The sequence below is a fragment of the Grampus griseus genome (assembly GCF_964374135.1).
Source record: "Grampus griseus genome assembly, chromosome: 3".
Lineage (NCBI taxonomy): Eukaryota > Metazoa > Chordata > Mammalia > Artiodactyla > Delphinidae > Grampus > Grampus griseus.
This window is the reverse complement of record NC_139019.1, coordinates 169,757,454-169,774,324: the sequence shown is the minus strand read 5'-3', so window position 1 is coordinate 169,774,324 and position 16,871 is coordinate 169,757,454. Positions and strand designations below refer to the sequence as shown.

At 52.5% G+C, this 16,871-nt stretch overlaps 1 protein-coding gene and 1 long non-coding RNA gene across 6 annotated transcripts in view; one reads left to right on the top strand and one right to left on the bottom strand.

The window, feature by feature from the left end:
* Positions 1 to 10,203, top strand: part of ATCAY (ATCAY kinesin light chain interacting caytaxin) — a gene marked incomplete at its 3' end in the record, with an annotated part of 29,163 nt that extends 18,960 nt beyond the window's left edge. The window contains exons 5-10 of the mRNA XM_082651171.1: positions 249 to 351; positions 1,957 to 2,088; positions 2,754 to 2,840; positions 6,873 to 6,971; positions 7,711 to 7,746; positions 10,128 to 10,203. Of these exons, the coding sequence (XP_082507297.1) occupies positions 249 to 351; positions 1,957 to 2,088; positions 2,754 to 2,840; positions 6,873 to 6,971; positions 7,711 to 7,746; positions 10,128 to 10,203 (533 nt within the window). The remainder of the gene's footprint in view (positions 1 to 248; positions 352 to 1,956; positions 2,089 to 2,753; positions 2,841 to 6,872; positions 6,972 to 7,710; positions 7,747 to 10,127) is intronic.
* LOC309820425 overlaps positions 1 to 16,871 on the bottom strand; it is a 61,648-nt gene that overhangs the window by 26,419 nt on the left and 18,358 nt on the right. For all 5 annotated transcript variants that reach the window (XR_014296511.1, XR_014296512.1, XR_014296513.1 and 2 more), the window contains exon 3: positions 3,740 to 3,829. This is a non-coding gene — a long non-coding RNA (uncharacterized lncRNA). The remainder of the gene's footprint in view (positions 1 to 3,739; positions 3,830 to 16,871) is intronic.

Genomic DNA, 16,871 nt, shown 5'->3' with positions numbered 1-16,871 from the left:
ACCGGAGATGTCTACGAGGGTGGCTGGCGTCCCCCACCAAAGGCGGAGACAGGTCAAGCGTTGGCTGGCTTCTCCAGCCAGGCTGCTGTGACTCAGAGCTGTACCCTCTGAGCGTGCGCAGTGGGTGGGAAGGGGCTGGCCAGCGACGAGGCCGCTGCATGGGGCAGAGCAGGGGACGGCTCAGAGCTGGGAGACGGCTCTACCCATCTCTGGTTGGGGCTGCTCACTCACTGGCCGCCTCTCCCCAGGGTACTACGGGGAAGGTCTCAACGCCATCATCGTCTTTGCCGCCTGCTTCCTCCCAGACAGCAGCTCCCCCGACTACCACTACGTCATGGAGAACCTCTTCCTGTAAGTGGCCCACCCGCTCCGTCCCAGCTGCCCACAGTTCTGAGGGTCCCACCCGGTGGGCAGGACCATGCTGCAAGAACCACGTTGGGTGGGGGGCTCTGCCCGGCACCAGGGAAGGGCTGGGCCGCCAGCAGACCTGCATCTGAGTCCCCTGCTCGCCCGCTGGGCCTCACGGGTGCAACTGTCATCATCCCTAGCAGTTATGGAGCATTTACTACGTGGCAGCCACGAAGTGAAGGGCTTGGTGTGTGATAACGAATTCCACCCTCGACAGGACCCTGTGGATTAGTTATGTTGCCTCCCATTCTGTGGCTGCAGAGCCTGAGGCACAGAGAGGTTAAGTCACTTGCCCAAGGACACACAGGTACAGTTTTATTATGATGGAGACAGATAATATGGATAAAGTGCCTGGCAGATGACAGTAGGAACTCAGCAAATTGTTATCACCCTTATTATCATCATTACGAAGATTTCCTTCTTACACAGCGGGGCGCGGGGCTTGGATGCCAGGTGGGGCCAGAGGACAAGGAGGTAGCCATGGAAGGTCAGATCGGAAAGTGGCCTGAGATACCAGGGAGCCCAGTCTCCCCAATCTACAGATGGGGAATTAGAGGCTGAAAAAGAGGAAAGGATTCTTCTGGGACTTCCCTGGTGGTGCAGTGGGTAAGACTCACGCTCCCAATGCAGGGGGCTTGGGTTCGATCCGTGGTCAGGGAACTACAACCCACATGCATGCTGCAACTAAGAGTTTGCATACCACAACTAAGGAGCCGGCGAGCTGCAACTAAGGAGCCTGACTGCCACAACTAAGACCTGGTGCAACCAAATACATAACTAAATATTAAAAAAAAAGAAAAAGGGGCTTCCCTGGTGGCACAGGGTTAAGAATCCGCCTGCCAATTCAGGGGACATGGGTTTGAGCCCTGGTCCAGGAAGATCCCACATGCCGCGGAGCAGCTAAGCCCGTGCGCCACAACTACTGAAGCCCGCACACCTAGAGCCCATGCTCCGCAACAAGAGAAGCCACCGCAATGAGAAGCCCGCACACTGCAACAAAGAGTAGCCCCGACTCGCCACAACTAGAGAAAGCGCATGCACAGCAACGAAGACCCAACGCGGCCAAAAATAAATATATAAAATTTTTAAAGAATGTTGTTTGAAAAAAAAAGAAAGGATTCTTCTGAAATCACTTAGGGGGAGACAGGGCTGGGACAGACCCCAGGTCCCTAATGTCTGGTGCAATGGACTGTTGGCTGTGGGTGCCTGTTCCCCAGGTGTATCTGGGGCTATTGAAGCCCACCTCCCAGAATTATTGGAGACCATGCATATAAATCGCTTAGCATCTAGTAAGTGCTCAATAAAATAGTAACTACTACAATCACTGTGCCCACTGACACAATTTGGGGTGGGCTGGGGTCATCCCCCACCCTCCGCTCGGGCCGAGTATGCCAGGACAGCCAACAACACCTGAACAGGTGTGGCTGGCAGAGCCAGGGCAGGCGGAGGCAGAAAGGGCAGGTGCCCCAGGGGTTCAGTCCCGGGAACTGGGCTTCCTGACTCTGAGCCCCTCCGTCGGGTCCTCTGTCGTCTGCGTCCCGTGACCAGGTACGTCATCAGCAGTCTGGAACTCCTTGTGGCCGAGGATTACATGATCGTGTACCTGAATGGTGCCACGCCTCGGCGGAGGATGCCCGGCATCGGCTGGCTGAAGAAGTGTTACCAGATGATTGATAGGAGGTGAGTGGGTGGGGCTGGGGGACCTCCTCGGGATGCAAGGGGTCCTGAGGTCCCTCTGAAAGGTGTGTAGTGGTCAGCTGGGGCAGCTGTAACAGAGCACCAGACTGGGTGGCTTAAACAATAGATACGTGTTGTCTCCTAGTTCTGGGGGCTAGAAGTCCGAGATCAAGGTGTCTGCAGGGTTGGTTCTTTCTGGGGCCGTGAGGGAGCATCTCCCCTGTGGACACTTGTGTGCAAATGTCCCCTTTTTATAAGGACACCAGTCATAGTGGATTAGGAGCCCACCCTACTCCTATATGACCTCACCTTAACTAATTTCTCCTACAATGACCCTCTTCCCAAATGAGGGGGCTGCAATTCAACATGCCCATAATAGGTACTCAGAACCATGGGACCCCAGAAAAATCTTTCAGAAATGGGAGACGGTGTGGCCACGAAGTCAAACGCTCAGACTCTAAATTAAGAGAGACTGGAGACCAGACATCAGCTCTGCCACCTGCATACTCTGCGAGGGGGCTTAGCTTTACCGAGATTCCACCTCCTCCCTGCCAATGGAGATAAGCATAGCGCCTCCTAGGCACAGAGAGAAGGTAACACCGGTTAACTGCTCCCTCCCCGGGGCTTTCCCAAGGAGCCCATCTTGCTTCCTCTGTCTCCCCACGCAGATTGCGGAAAAACCTGAAGTCCTTAATCATAGTCCACCCATCCTGGTTCATCCGCACCGTGCTGGCCATCTCCCGCCCTTTCATCAGGTAAGATCATGACCTGTGCCCGGATAGCCACCTGGGTTTTTGTGTGTCTTATTTTTTAATCTGCATTTTCCAGCTCCTCTCTGATGAAACTATATTGTTGCGTTAAACAGTTTAAAATCATATGTATTGTTATTTAGTGTCGAATATACATCACGGGGTGGGGGGGTAGGGAGGTGGGAATAAGTAACAACCAGCTCTCCCATATTGAATGTTGGATCCCTTTTAAAGTTTACAACCACAGCCCTGAAAGGTTGACTTGGCCGTGCCCGTTTCATGGATGAGCAAACTGAGGCTCCGAATATTCCAGGGAATCACCCAGAGTCACACAGCAAGGTCACCAGCCCACCACACGCCCTCAGAAGGAAGCCCGGCTCCATCCACTCTGGAATCTGTGAGGGAGGGGCATTAGGACGGCAGGAGGGTCTGACCCACTCCTGCACCATGATGTGGTAAAACGATACATGTGTGTTTTGGGGGTGCCCGAGACTACCCTCACGTTTGATGATTTACCAAGAGGACTCACAGAACCCAGAAAAGCTGTTGTGCTCAGGGTTATAGCTAATTACAGAGAAAGGATGAACACTGAGATCAGCAGAGGAAACAGGTGCATATGGGAGTCCGGGAGAAGCCAGAGGGAGCTTCTGATTGCCCTGTCCCAGTGGAGTTGTACCCAAAGCCCTTCGTTCTCCCTGCAATGACGTGTGACCACGTGTAGGAAGTACTGCCAACAGAGAAGCTGACCTTGGTGTCCAGGGTTTCCACCAAGGCATGGCCACACGGGGATGGAGTGCCCACGCAGCTCCCTTAGTTCCTCAGTAACTGATATGATGGCCCAAGACCCCACCAGGAAGCACATCTTTGGCACAGACTATGGGCCCCGGGTAAATGAAGACGCTTACCAGACGGGACATTCCTAGGGCTTAACAGGTGACCTCCTGTGAGTCTCAGGGGCTGGTTCTTTCTTTGGAATGTGCAGGAGATAGAAGCACCTGGACACACAGAGCAAGTGAAACAAAATTAGTCATGTTAAACGCCCTCATCAATCACATAAAAGTAAATGCACATTTAATGTAATATAATTCAAAACATTGAATTAAATGAAGACCCTTCATTTCCACGTTCCCAGTGAAGGATCTGTGATGAGTTTAATAGACGGGGTCAAACTTTGACTTGAGAGCATCACAGCGCTGAGGCAAGGAGGCAACTTCAGATGCTCTGTTCAGTGACTCCCAAGCACTCTCAGACATTTGCACATTAGTGAAATCAGGCCTTTAATACACTAATTATGGGTCATTTGTGCTAATGATGATAATTACCGGGCAAAACGGTAGACACACACTTCAGCCTAACAGAATTGCCTTCTGTCCTCGACATCCCGTAATTTGGGAACCGAAATTTGCCTTGAATGCAGATAATTCTCTCACTTTAGGTTGCTTTTCCTAGTTTTATTTTATTTTATTATTTTTTTGCCATGCTGCACAGCTTGTGGGATCTTAGTTCCCCAAGTGGGGATCAAACCCGTGCCCTCAGCAGTGAAAGCGTGGAGTCCTAACCACAGGACCGCCTGGGAATTCCCTGGGTTGCTTTTCCTGTGGTGAATTTCAAAGGTCTCATTTTGAGCTTTCAGGGAAATAGGAGGGGAAAGTGGAGTAAAGTAAGCTTCCCTGTTTAAAAGCCGAGGGAAGTGGAGACAGATTCTGAGCTGCCACCTGGCCCTAGCCATGAGGTTCTGTGATTGTATCTCAAAAAGAACTCCTGTTTATTCCCCGATGATCTAAACATGGGCATGTGCCTCGCCCTGGACTGGAATTCTCCCTCCCGAGAGCCCTGCTTCCCAAGACAGAGCTCAGCTCACAGGCAGACAGCATCGTCACGTGGAAACCGGGTACCCATTTCCAACAACGGACATGGCAGCTTTACCATGGCGTCCTCACGATGTGATCTCGCCTGTATTTATAGCCCACTGCTCAGACCACAGGTGTCGCCCCTGTGCCCCCTAAAAAAACCTTTGCAGCCAATCAGATCATCCATCCTCAGAGCCTCCCAGACCCGGGGTATTCAGGTAGAGTCGGTCTGAGACTCACTCCCTGTCCCTGGGCCCTTTACTTTTCTGTCACACCAACTGGAGGAAGAACTCATGTTCCAAGAATAATTTTTTTTTAATTAAGAAAATAAATTCCGGGACTTCCCTGGTGGAGCAGTGGTTAAGAATCCACCTGCCGGTGCGGGGGACACAGGTTCGAGCCCTGGTCCGGGAGGATCCCACATGCCACAGAGCAACTAAGCCCGTGCGCCACAACTACTGAGCCTGTGCTCTAGAGCCCGTGAGCCACAACTACTGAGCACGTGCTCTAGAGCCCGTGAGCCACAACTATTGAGCACGTGTGCCACTGAAGCCCACACTCCTAGAGCCCGTGCTCCGCAATGAGAAGCCCACGCACCGCAACGAAGAGTAGCCCCCACTCGCCGCAACTAGAGAAAGCCCACGTGCAGCAACGAAGACCCAACGCAGCCAAAAATAAATTTTTTTAAAAAGAGATGATTCTTTAAAAAAGGAAAAAGAAAATAAATTTCAGGGACTTCCCTGGCGGTCCAATGATTAGGACTCTGCTCTTTCACTGTTGAGGGCCCGGCTTCAATCCCTGGTGGGAGAAATAAGATCCTGCAAGCTTTGTAGCTCAGGGAAGGAAGGAAGGGAGGGAAGGAGGGAGGGAGGGAGGGAGGGAGGGAGAGAGAGGGAGAGAGAAAGAGAGAAAGAAAGAGAGAAAGGAAGGAAGGAAGGAAGGAAGAAAGAAAAAAGAAATTTCAACTGCACAAAAGCGGTGGGGTTTATTTATTCCGGTACACATGGCCGCTTTGTGACTCTCTGTGGGAAAACCGTCTATCATTCCCTGATCAGTTACCAGTGGCCTCTGCTGATTAACCCGTGTATTTTTCTCTTATGGACACTGCGAACTGTAACATTCCTCATGGGTCTCCGTTTTTGCCGGGTGCCGGAAAGTTTGAGCCGAATTCTTATCTAATCTCTAAAATTAGATGTAAAACTTCTTGACACAGTTTTGTAACTATGTGACTCTATCTTACTTTTTTTCTTTTCTTTATTGTTATTTGATTGTTTTATGACTTAGCGTCCTGTTACATTCTCTTGGCCTTATATTTCTCATCGTTAGAAAAACTGACGTGAGGGACTTCCCTGGTGGTGCGGTGGATAAGACTACGCACTCCCAGCGCGGGGGGCCCGGGTTCCATCCCTGGTCAGGGAACTAGATCCCACATGCATGCCACAACTAAGAGTTTGCATGCCACAACTAAGGAGCTTGTGTGCTGCAACTAAGGGGCCCACCTGCCGCAACTAACACCCAGCGCAACTAAATAAATAATTTTTTTTAAAGGGAAAAAAAAACTGATTTGACCTTGAAAAAAGTTTATTGGACATTTTACCAAAATTAGGTTTAAGGTAAATTTAAAAAAAATAATCACGAGTTCAAAGCAATGCGCTGGTGACAAAGCACCTCAGTGGGTAGCAGACAGCCAGAGCTGGGGTTTGGACCGGAACAAGCCATTCATCCCGAAAGAATGTGGAATGAATCAGCAGTCCCCATGTGCATCTGTCTCGTGACCAGATGACTACTGCTGCCATCCAGGCAGTGGCGATTGTGCCAGAAAAGCATTCTTGGGAAGATTCACACAGAGGAGCAACTCCTGGGGAGGATGGGGCCTGGAGTCTAGCAGCATCTCTTTCCCCTCTGCTTCCTTCGAAGAATTTCCTCAGCTCAGCAAGGACTGGTGTCCAACACGTGGTTCAGGACACTTCTCTTCTTGCAAGGGGAGACCCCGGGTTCTGCTCTGTTCCCCCACTAGGGGCCAGGGGTGGAGGCTGGCACAGGTGGGGAGGGAAGCTTGGGCGAAGGTGCCTGGGGCATCCCGGAATACTGCTGCGTGTGCAACCCTGTCTGCCATCGCTCCTTCTGGCCCTGAGGGGCCACCCTGAGGGCTGGCTTTCAGATGTCTCCCTGCTTCTTCTCCCACCAGCGTCAAGTTCATCAACAAGATCCAGTATGTGCACAGCTTGGAAGATCTGGAGCAGCTCATCCCCATGGAGCACGTGCAGATCCCAGACTGCGTGCTACAGTGAGTGTCCCTGGGCCATGGGAACACCACCGCCCCCCGCACCTCCATCCCCATTGCCCCCGGGCTGCTCGCCTCTCAGCCACCTCTGATCAGCTCAACCGAGCTGCCAGGGAACCAGACTTGTGTGGGAAAGCAGAAAAGAAGGAAATACAGGGAAACAAGCTCCTGTGGAATTACAGAACACAGCGGGCCTGGCTATCTAGTGCAGGCCGTGGGCCAGTGAGCCCTGTCCCCCTGGCTTGTCTTTATAAATAAAGTTTTATTGGCACACGGCTACATGCATCCATTTACAAACCATCCACGGCTGCTTTCGAGCTACAACAGAATCGAGAGGTTGCCACAGAGACTGGCCTGCAAAGCCAAAAATACTGATTCTCTGGCCCTTTACAGGAAAACTTTGCCCTGACGGAGGGGCCTGTAGACCAAACCCACGTCAATGAAGGGGTCGCTTTATACTGGCTGTGTTCGGGGCTGATGCAAAAAATGTCCGCTGAGCCACATCTACTCCAGATGGTGAAATATACCCACAAAACAGATATCCCCTGCCCTGGGGTGGGGTGGGCATGGGCAGGCTTGCAGGAAACATAAAAAAGACCAGTAGACCCGTCAGCTCCGGCTGTCCTTTCTGCTCTATGACCTGGCGTGTATTCAGATGTGACAGTGAGATTGCTTCCCTGTTCCCAGAGGGAAGGGGATTCCCAGGCTGCATCTCATGTGCTTTCCTTTCTCTCTCTTCCAGGTACGAAGAGGAAAGGCTCAAGGCCAGGAGAGAAAGGTCTGTGCGGGGTGGCCTGTGCCCGGGCCAGGTTAGGGCTGGCGCTGAGCCGGGCCCACAGCTGGGGGGAAATTGGTGGCTTCCGCTCAGTGGGGACCCATGTCATGCATGCATGTAGCTCAAGGTCCTGCCCTTCTCTCGAGGGCTTGGAGTCAGATCCAGGCTCAAATCCAGACTCCCTCACTTAGTCACAGAGTGACATTAGGCAAGTGAAAAGTTCACAGCCACCCTGAGGAGTATTGTGAGAAATCAGGACCAATGTAACCCACCGGACAAAAATAGTAGACTCCATAGAGAGTCCTCCTAGTAATCCTGATGACAGTGGGGGGAACACAACCCACTCCATGCTTGCCCCTGCCAGACTTACCCCAGAATCGCCCCTTCACTGACTTATTGGCTAATTTTCGAAAGTGGCAGTGCTCACAAAACTTCAGGACTATTTCGGTCCCACCCAGTTATGGAGCCCTTATACCATTCCTGTATCCTTTCTCATTCCCCCCATCCCCACCCCTCCGCCCCAAGAGGAGGGCAGGGCCAGGATTCCTAAAAGCGTCTGACAGGCTGGGAATCCGAGGCTCAGAGAGGGCAAGGCACCTGCTCAAGGCCACACAGCAAGTCTGAGAAAGAGTTGGGGCTTTCAGTGAGTCGAAAGCATGCCAGCCCTGTGCCAGCCTGGGAGAGACTGAGGCAATTAAGACTGAGTCCTGGTCCAGAAGTTTCCTCAAAGGGCAAAGGGGAGGGTTGCCTCACCGAGTGAGGAAAGCAGATCCTGGGGCAGGACAGGTGATGTCGGCAGATGAGACACATAATGAGAAAAATTACGGCGGCTTCACACAGCGTCGTTTAATAGTGATGAGTGTGAGCGGAGTGGAAGGGGGCGTGGAGGGCAGCAGGACCCGCCATCCCACGCCTTCCAGGGAGTTCTCCTCCTTCCCCTCCTCTCTCTTCTCTACTCCCTCCCTCCCTCCCCTTCCTCTTTCCTTCCTTCCTGTCTTTTTTTTTTTTCAATACCTTTAGTTGCAATAAAATACACAGGACATACAATTCACCATCTTAACCATTTTTAAGTGCACAGCCCGGTGGCATTAAGCACATTCACATTGTTGTGCAACCATCCCCACCATCATCTCCAGAACTTTCTCATCTTCCCAAACTGAAACTCTGTCCCCATGAAACACTGACTCCCAGCCCCTGGCCCCCACCATCTACTTCCTATCTCTGTGGATCTGACTCTCTAGGACCTCGTGTGAGTGCAATCAGACAGTATTTGTCCTTCTGCGTCTGGTTTATCCAACTGAGCATAAGGTTCCCAAGGTTCATCCACATTGTAGCAAGTGTCAGAATCTCCTTCCTTTTTCAGGCTGAGTAATATTCCAGTGTGCAGATAGACCACATTTTGTTCATCCATCAACTCTCGATGGACACTGGGAGTTTCCACCTCTTGGCTGTTGTGAATTGTGCTGCTGTGAACACGGGTGTACAGTTATCTATTCAAGGGCTTGCTTTCACTTCTTTGGGGTGTATATAGACCCAGGAGTGGAGTTGCTGGATCTTATGGTAACTCGATGTTTCATCTTTCAAGGAGCAGCTAGAATCGTTGCCACAGCGGCTGCCCCATTTGACATTCTCACCCCACCAGCCATGCGCAGTTCCAATTTCTCCATATCCTCGCCAACATAGTAACATAACACATGTTCTACATTTAAGGTAGTAGCCATCCTGCGAACTTCCCTGGCAGTCCAGTGGTTAAGACTCTGTGCTTCCACTGCAGGGGCTGTGGGTTCGATCCCCGGTTGGGGAACGGAGATCCCACACAACACGTGGTGTGGCCAAAAAAAAATTTTTTTTTTTAATTTTAAAGGTAGTAACCATCCTGATGGGTGTGAGGTAGTCATGTCTGTCGGTCTGGCTTCTTTCTTTTCCTCCCTTTCTCCCCACCCCCAGGTCCCCCTCTCCTCTGTCTCCCTGTCTGAGTTACGCTCCCCCCGCCTCCTGAGCCTTAGCTATGGATGCGAGTAGAGAGATGACAGGACAAGCAGGGCGCCCACCTTCCAGAATCACAGCACATGGGCTGCAGCGTCCAGGGAGCAAGTGCATGAGGCCCCTGCGGCGGCAATAAGCTGAGATAAGCGCCCCCAAGGAATGGCCCACAGCCCCTCCCCCTCCCCCCCACCAACCATCTGCGTCCATCTTCATGAACCCCTGGCCATCCCATCACGCAGTCCACCCTCTGGGCCCCCGCGTTTCCCCGGGCGCAGCCAAACCCTCTCCTGATCGCTGTCAGGCCATGGTGGGTCCAGACAGAGGGGCCAGTGGGAGCCGAGAGCCCCTGGGCCCACTCGGCTGGCTGGTCATCCCTCGTCACCTCTTTCTGTCCCCAGCGCAAGGCCGCAGCCAGAGTGCGTCCTGCCCAGGTCTGAAGAGAAGGCGGAGGCGGGGCTGGCGGAGGACAGGTAAGTGTGTGCAGGTGGCCACAGGGCCAGAGCCCACACCCGCGGGGGGCTGCTGAGCCCAGGGAACCTCAGTGAAGGTGATCTGACATTACCATGGTGCTGAAGTAAGACCACCACTGTGAATCGGCCAGCATGAGGCCCATTCCGTCGAGCAATTTTAATGTAAATTTAGTGCATCTGTAGTTTTGGGCAACCAGCACCTTCTCCAGTTCCAGAACATTCCACAGCCCAGAGGGAGACCCTGTACCCTGTTAAGCAGTTGTTCCCATTCCTATACTCCTCCTTTTTTTTTTTCCCCCCAGCTGGGCCGCGGTATGAGAGATCTTAGTTCCCCAACCAGGGATAGAACCTGTACCCCCTGCAGTGGAAGCACGGAGCCCTAACAACTGGACCGCCAGGGAATCCCTCCTTTTTTTTTTAAATCCAGCAACTCTCTACTGAAAGTCCTTTAGTGCCTCACCCTGGGATGTGTGGACAGATGGCACGACCCCCTCCCTGGCCTCTAGAGGCCCCTCCCACCTTTCCTGTCTCTTTCTTCAGGTCTGCCTCCTGCATTTGACACTTGTCGTACCCTCCTTCTCCTGTCCTTGAGCTCCTTGAGGGCAGTGGTTGCATCTTGGGACCACTGCCCCCTCCTCCTCCCACCCTGCATCCAGCACAGGCCAAGCATGGGGACCAGGGGCAGCTGATGTGCCCGAGAGACCAAGATCTGCTCTCAGATGAAGGTTCCAGCTGGTGACCTTTGTGCAGGTCCCGGTGGATGGGTTCAGCCTTCTCAGTGAGTGGACCTGGAGCAGCAATAGTGATTTCATTTTGTGGCAGCGAAGGGGCTCAGCCATTCTCACGACTGCCTGTCCTGGCTCATTTGTTACACAGCTGACACGTGCTGACACTTGCTTTGTGCCAGATCAGGGTGAAGCCATATTGGCCCTCATGGGGCTCATGGCCAAATGCCAAGGCTCCCCAGACAGGCGACTAATGCTGAGACTCCTTCCTTTTCCCACAGGTCTGCTCTGGCCACAGAAGATCAGGAAACAAGGTGGGTGGGAAGCGGGGCAATCTTGGCACCTTTTTTTGGAAACATTCTCTGTGGAACCTACCCTGGGATGAGTGCCTCATGACTTATTGTTGATGGGGGGAGGATGCTGCACCAGGGAGGCAGGGAGACCGTGGTTACCATGACAACAGGGCCTCCTCTGGGGCCAGGCAGCCGGTCCCTGGTCCACTCCAGCGGGGCGTCATTAACAGGAGGCCCCAGAGCTGAGCCACACAGCGGCCCTGACTGAGATGTCCACCCAGAGCCAGGCCCCCTGAAGCCCAGGATTTTACTCAGCCAGAGGGTGCACTGTCTGCCCACAACCTATCTCAGTGTGTCTGCCTGACTATAGATGCCAGGAAAAGCCTCCCTGTGTGTCACGGGTCCTGGAGACCACCCTCGGGGGCAGTGGTTTGCTAGAAGGACTCACAGGACTCAGCAAAGCTGATCTGCTGACAGTTATGGTTTATTAAGGTGGAAGTGTGGGTACAGCTCAAAGTCAGCAATGGGAAAAAGAGCGTGGGGTGGGGTGAGGGGAGACAGGTGCATGCTTCCAGTTGTTGTCTCCCAGGGGAGTTGTTTGGGGACAGCCCTTAATTCTCCCAGCAGCCAGGCGTGGTGATGCACACCAAGTGTCACCAACCACGTGTGCTCATTTGAGCCCTGGTGTCCAGGGTATTTACTGGGGGTCAGTCATATGCACGGCGGACCACCCACGTGGCTGACCTTAGTCTCTAGCCCCTCCAGAGGTTGAACTGATACCACATGGTCCATGGCTCCTGCCTTAAATCACATTGTCAGCATAGACTATCCAGGGTGACCCCAGGTCCCAGGCAAACAAAGATACTCTTATCAGGAAGGACGTTCCAAGGGCTTAGAGGTGACCTCCCAGAAGCCAGGCAAGGGCCAGACCTTCCTTTGGAACCTGCAGGGTTAATCCTTGACCACACACTCTGCTATAAATATGTTACATGGCCCGGCCACATGCCTTAATACTACCCATGTGACCCAAGAAGCCCCAGGCTGAGAAATAAACATCAAAAGTCGTCTTAGAACAGTACTGCCCTGGGCACACTGAATAGAAGCAAGTTCTCAATGCATTTCTGACAAGACCATCTCAGTCCTTCTGGAGCTGAGTTCCCAACCACAGACACAAAACATGCGAGGAAATCATTCACCATGAGAAAAAGTCGGCGGTACAACAGATAGCAGCATTAGACCTCCTCCTGGGAATCCTCAGGTAGAGGTGATAAAAACAAGCATGTCTAAAATGATTAAATACATAAAAGAAGGAATGGTTGGGAGCAATAGATGGATGGACAGATGGACAGACGGATGGACAGGTGGGTAGGTGGGAGGGTGGATAGATGGATGGATGGATAGGGAGATGGACAGGTATATGGGTGGATGGGTGGATAAACGGATAGATAGATAGGTGGATGGGTGATGGATAAGTGAATGAATAATGGATGGTTGGATAGGTGGATGGACGGATGGATGGATGGATGGATGGACGGGTGGGTGGGTGGATGGATGGATGGGTGGATGGATGGATGGATGGGTGGGTGGGTGGACGGATGGACAGATGGGTTGGTGAGTAGATGGGTGAGATGAAGCCTGCCTCCAGTCTGATCGAGGGCACCAGCCCTGGGGCCTTGTTCTTTGGCTGGGGCACCAAGGGAGAAGTCCCCTTCAGAACCATACCTAGAAAGGTGGGTGACAGGTGGCAGACCTTGAAAGGCAGGTGCCACTCTTGCTGCTGAGGGCACACTGAAGCCGATTAGATCATTCTTTTGGATTCCCCACACATGGAACATTTTCCACTTTCTTTACATACAATAATAATAACTTGACTGTGTTTCTGCCTCTCCAGCATGTCCTGAGGTGACGTGAGCACAGAGGAGGACACAAAAGAAGATCCCAGATGCCAGGAAACCTCTGTTGGACGCCCTCTGACCCTGGATCTTGTCCCCACCTCATCCTGAGTCACAGTCTCCAGGGGGTGTCCGTCTCCTCCATCCATGTCTGAAACCCAACATCCTTTCCAGCTGCTTGAAAACTTTTTTTTTTAATGATGCAGTATTAGTGCGTTCTGGAAAAGGACCCAGTTCTCCACCCTCCCACACTCATGAGCTCATGGCCAAGAAGAGCAAGAAGCGTTGAGCATGGCCTGTGCGTCCTTGGTGGCCTCAGAGACCCCCCCCCACCACCACCACACCACTGCACAGAATCCTGGTCAGGACCCTTCTCTTGCTTGTCACCTGGTTCAGGTTGGAGCCACAGATGCCCATCGACTCCCTGGCCGGGTCTGGATTCCTTCTTGTGCCTTTCCTGCCAGAACGGCCCCCGCAGCCCTGGGCATCTGGCCTGGAAACTCAACCCCCACCCCCAGCAGCGCCGTGCCCCCTGGGCACTGCCCAGCCTTTGAACTCACAGCTTTTCCTTTGAACAGCCCTCCCCTTGCCTCTTATAACTTCCACCTTCTTAGGGAGCATCGGAGCCCACAGCGCCAGTGAGGGCCGCTGATAATCATCCTTGTTCTACAGTTGTGAACCTACATCCCCCTCAATCTAGAACATTCTCAAGCCCCTTGAACGCAGAGGCCACGCCACAGGGCAATCCCGATCAATACCTCCTACCGAGGGAATGAGCCTCCCCACTTCCCTAATCTCCCCGACAACATGGGGTTGGGATGCGCCCCCTTGGGCTCCCACCAGGAACAGAGGCCGAGAAACCAGTGCTGAAATAAGCTCATCCCAGAAATGCAGATCGAGAAAAAGGAAGATACAGGGTACTGAACGTTCGAGTGTTACAAAGGTCACTGGGGAGAATTAAAACCAGTGGCCTGGATGCTACGACCACCTGCATTCAAAGGAAGCAGATATCCTTAGGACAAAAAAAAACATTTTTCTAATGCGGTTGAAACGCCAGTCAGCTCGGAACTAAAAGGAGTGAGTTCCCCATCTGTAGAGGCATTCAAGAAAAGGCTGGACAGTACTTGCACAAAGTGGCCCTCTGCGGTCCCCTCCAACCCTGAGAGTCTCTGTTTCTATGAATCTGAGCAAAAGTCGAGCAGGTGCATCGTCCGGCCCCACTTGCTGGCTCTGCAGCTGGCTTCTTAGCGGGTGTCATCCAGGTTTGGTTGACCCTCCCTCCCCCAATAATTTCCCAGTAGGAGATTCTTGGCCTCAAAGGAGATGTTGAATCCTTCTCCACCTGGGATATCAAGGGGGTGCGTTTGGGGTTATCCCAATGGCAGGAGGGAGCCAGTGGCATTCAGTGCTGAGCGAAAGGGACAGCAGTGCTTCCTGCATGTCAAGGAATTGTCCCACCCCAAATGCCAGTGGCTCCTGCCTTGGAAAATTCGGGGTTTCTAAGCAGCCTTGGACCTGCATCTTCTGGAACCCAGCACTGCTCCAGTGAGGCCAGGGCATTTGGGCGTCTGGTGGGGTTTTTAAATTTGTGTTTCTGCTCTGTTTCCCAAATGTCTAATAAAGGACCGGGACCATGTTCCAGGCGCAGATGAGTTACCTGGAGGCTGAGACAGGAGAGGCTGGTGGATGGGCCTCTGCAGGCTGCCCTCCGAAAGGCCACTCCATCCTGGGCCAGCTTGTCCCCCACCCCTACCCAGAGCGCCTCCTTTTCTAAAAGGTGCCTGGGCATCTGCCAGGTCACCTCGAACTCCAGGTTCAGGTGGCTGGCCCTGCTCAGCTGAGAGGGACACGTGACCCGCGAGGCCTGCAAGTCCACAGTAGATGCAATAACTCCTGGAAAGCCAGTGTTCCACTGGAAGAGAAAAAGGAGCCCGAGACAGGAACAGATGCATTCCACCTAACCCGACAATTACTGAGCGGCTGCAGAGGCGACAGAAGGACGAAAGAGGCAGACCCATCCCGCCCTCAAGGAGCCTGCAGCATAACAAGAAATTCCAGCACGGACCCCCTGGTTCACCGTGGCCCACCGACCACCCCCTCTGGACCACCAGCAGCCATAGACAACGGGCAAGTGGAACCAAGGACCCCAACCCAACCTCACAGCCCCTCCAGAATAGAGAGAGACCCCCGGGGTGGCTGTCTCCAGGTCAGCCACCTGTCCACAGGTGTGTGAAGTTCTGAGGCACAGCTCCGTCCATACGGGGCCACTGTGTCCTCGGTAGCACCTAGGGCTGCTACCCACACCCTCTGAAATCGGCTTTGAGAAAGATTTGTATCTGCGGGGCAGTTTTTGGCTGAAATGCAACGGATGTCGAGCCCTCCTTGTAAAGGAACATTGAGTTTTCCTCTTGTGACACATGGGATGCATCATAAGTCCCTCCCCCAAGTCGTAGTTCACACACCCATCCTTCCGACGGCGCGAGTTTTGTGGTTTTTAAAAACAAAAACAATTCATTCTGATTACTGTCGTGATATGAAGGCATCATTTCCATGAGCTTTGGGGGATTTTTATGTGAAATAAATAAACTATCACTGAGAAGGGAGGTTTGTGACTTTTGTCCACGTCCAAGGGACATGGCACTGGTCTTGGTCGCGGTGCAGAGGAAGGAGCTTTCACGGAATGGGAGGGGGCACAGCTCAATGCCAAGCGACCTTGGGCAACGTTGGGTGACTTTGGGCCATGGCCTATATCCCCTTGCTTCTATCTCCCATCTGCAGCATGGGAGCCCCGGCTGGGTTTTTCCCGAGGCCCCTTTTGGCTCTGCCTGTCTGTGATTCAGGTTCCTTTCCTGTCCCCATTCTTCTCTGGAATCAAACTTAGTCAACAGTTAATAATATTAATTACTAGTCTTAAGCAATTCTCCAATCCCCGGCAGACATGAGCTGGGTATCCTACAATTTATCTTAGTCCTAACACTACCGGTTCGGGCAGACCTTACAGGCTAAGGGTTCAGCCCCACAAGATGGCCCCGACTTCAGACACCAGTCAATCTCAGGTCCTAGAATAGGGTACAATTCAGCAATAGTCAGATGGAAGAGATGCACAAGGCGAGGTGTGGGGAAGGGGGCGGAGCTTCCACGCCCCCTCTGGGCACCACCCTCCCAGCACCTCCCTGTGTCCACCTAGTGGACGCTCTACAAAAAATGTTTAGGGATTTTCATAGAGGCATGATGGATTACACCACTGGCCATTGATGAAAGTTCCCTCCCTCTAATCCCAGGGTCAGTGGGGTCCCCTGGCCACCAGCCCCGATCCTGTGGTTATAGGGCGTTTCCAAAAGTCACCTCGTAGCATAAACTCAGGTGTGATTGAAAGAGCTTGTTATGAAAGCAAAGGATGCTTCCTTCATCTTTACTATCTGGAGCCATTTCAGGCACAGAGGACATAAGACCAAATATTATCATAAAAGGGACTTCCCTGGTAGGCCAGTGGTTAGAACTCCACACTTCCACGGCAGGGGGCACGGGTTAGATCCCTGGTCGGGGAAGTTCCACATGCTGTGCAGTGTGACAAAGAAAAGAAATTTCCAAAAAAAAATGTATATATTATAAGAAAAGATGTTCCCTCTTCTGATGTAAGAAATTACAAGGGTTTTAGGGGCTGTGTGCCGGGAACTGGGAACTAAGTCCAACTATGTTTCTTATTATAAATCATAATATCACAATAATAATAACAGTAGCAGTAATAATAATAGTCTGAGT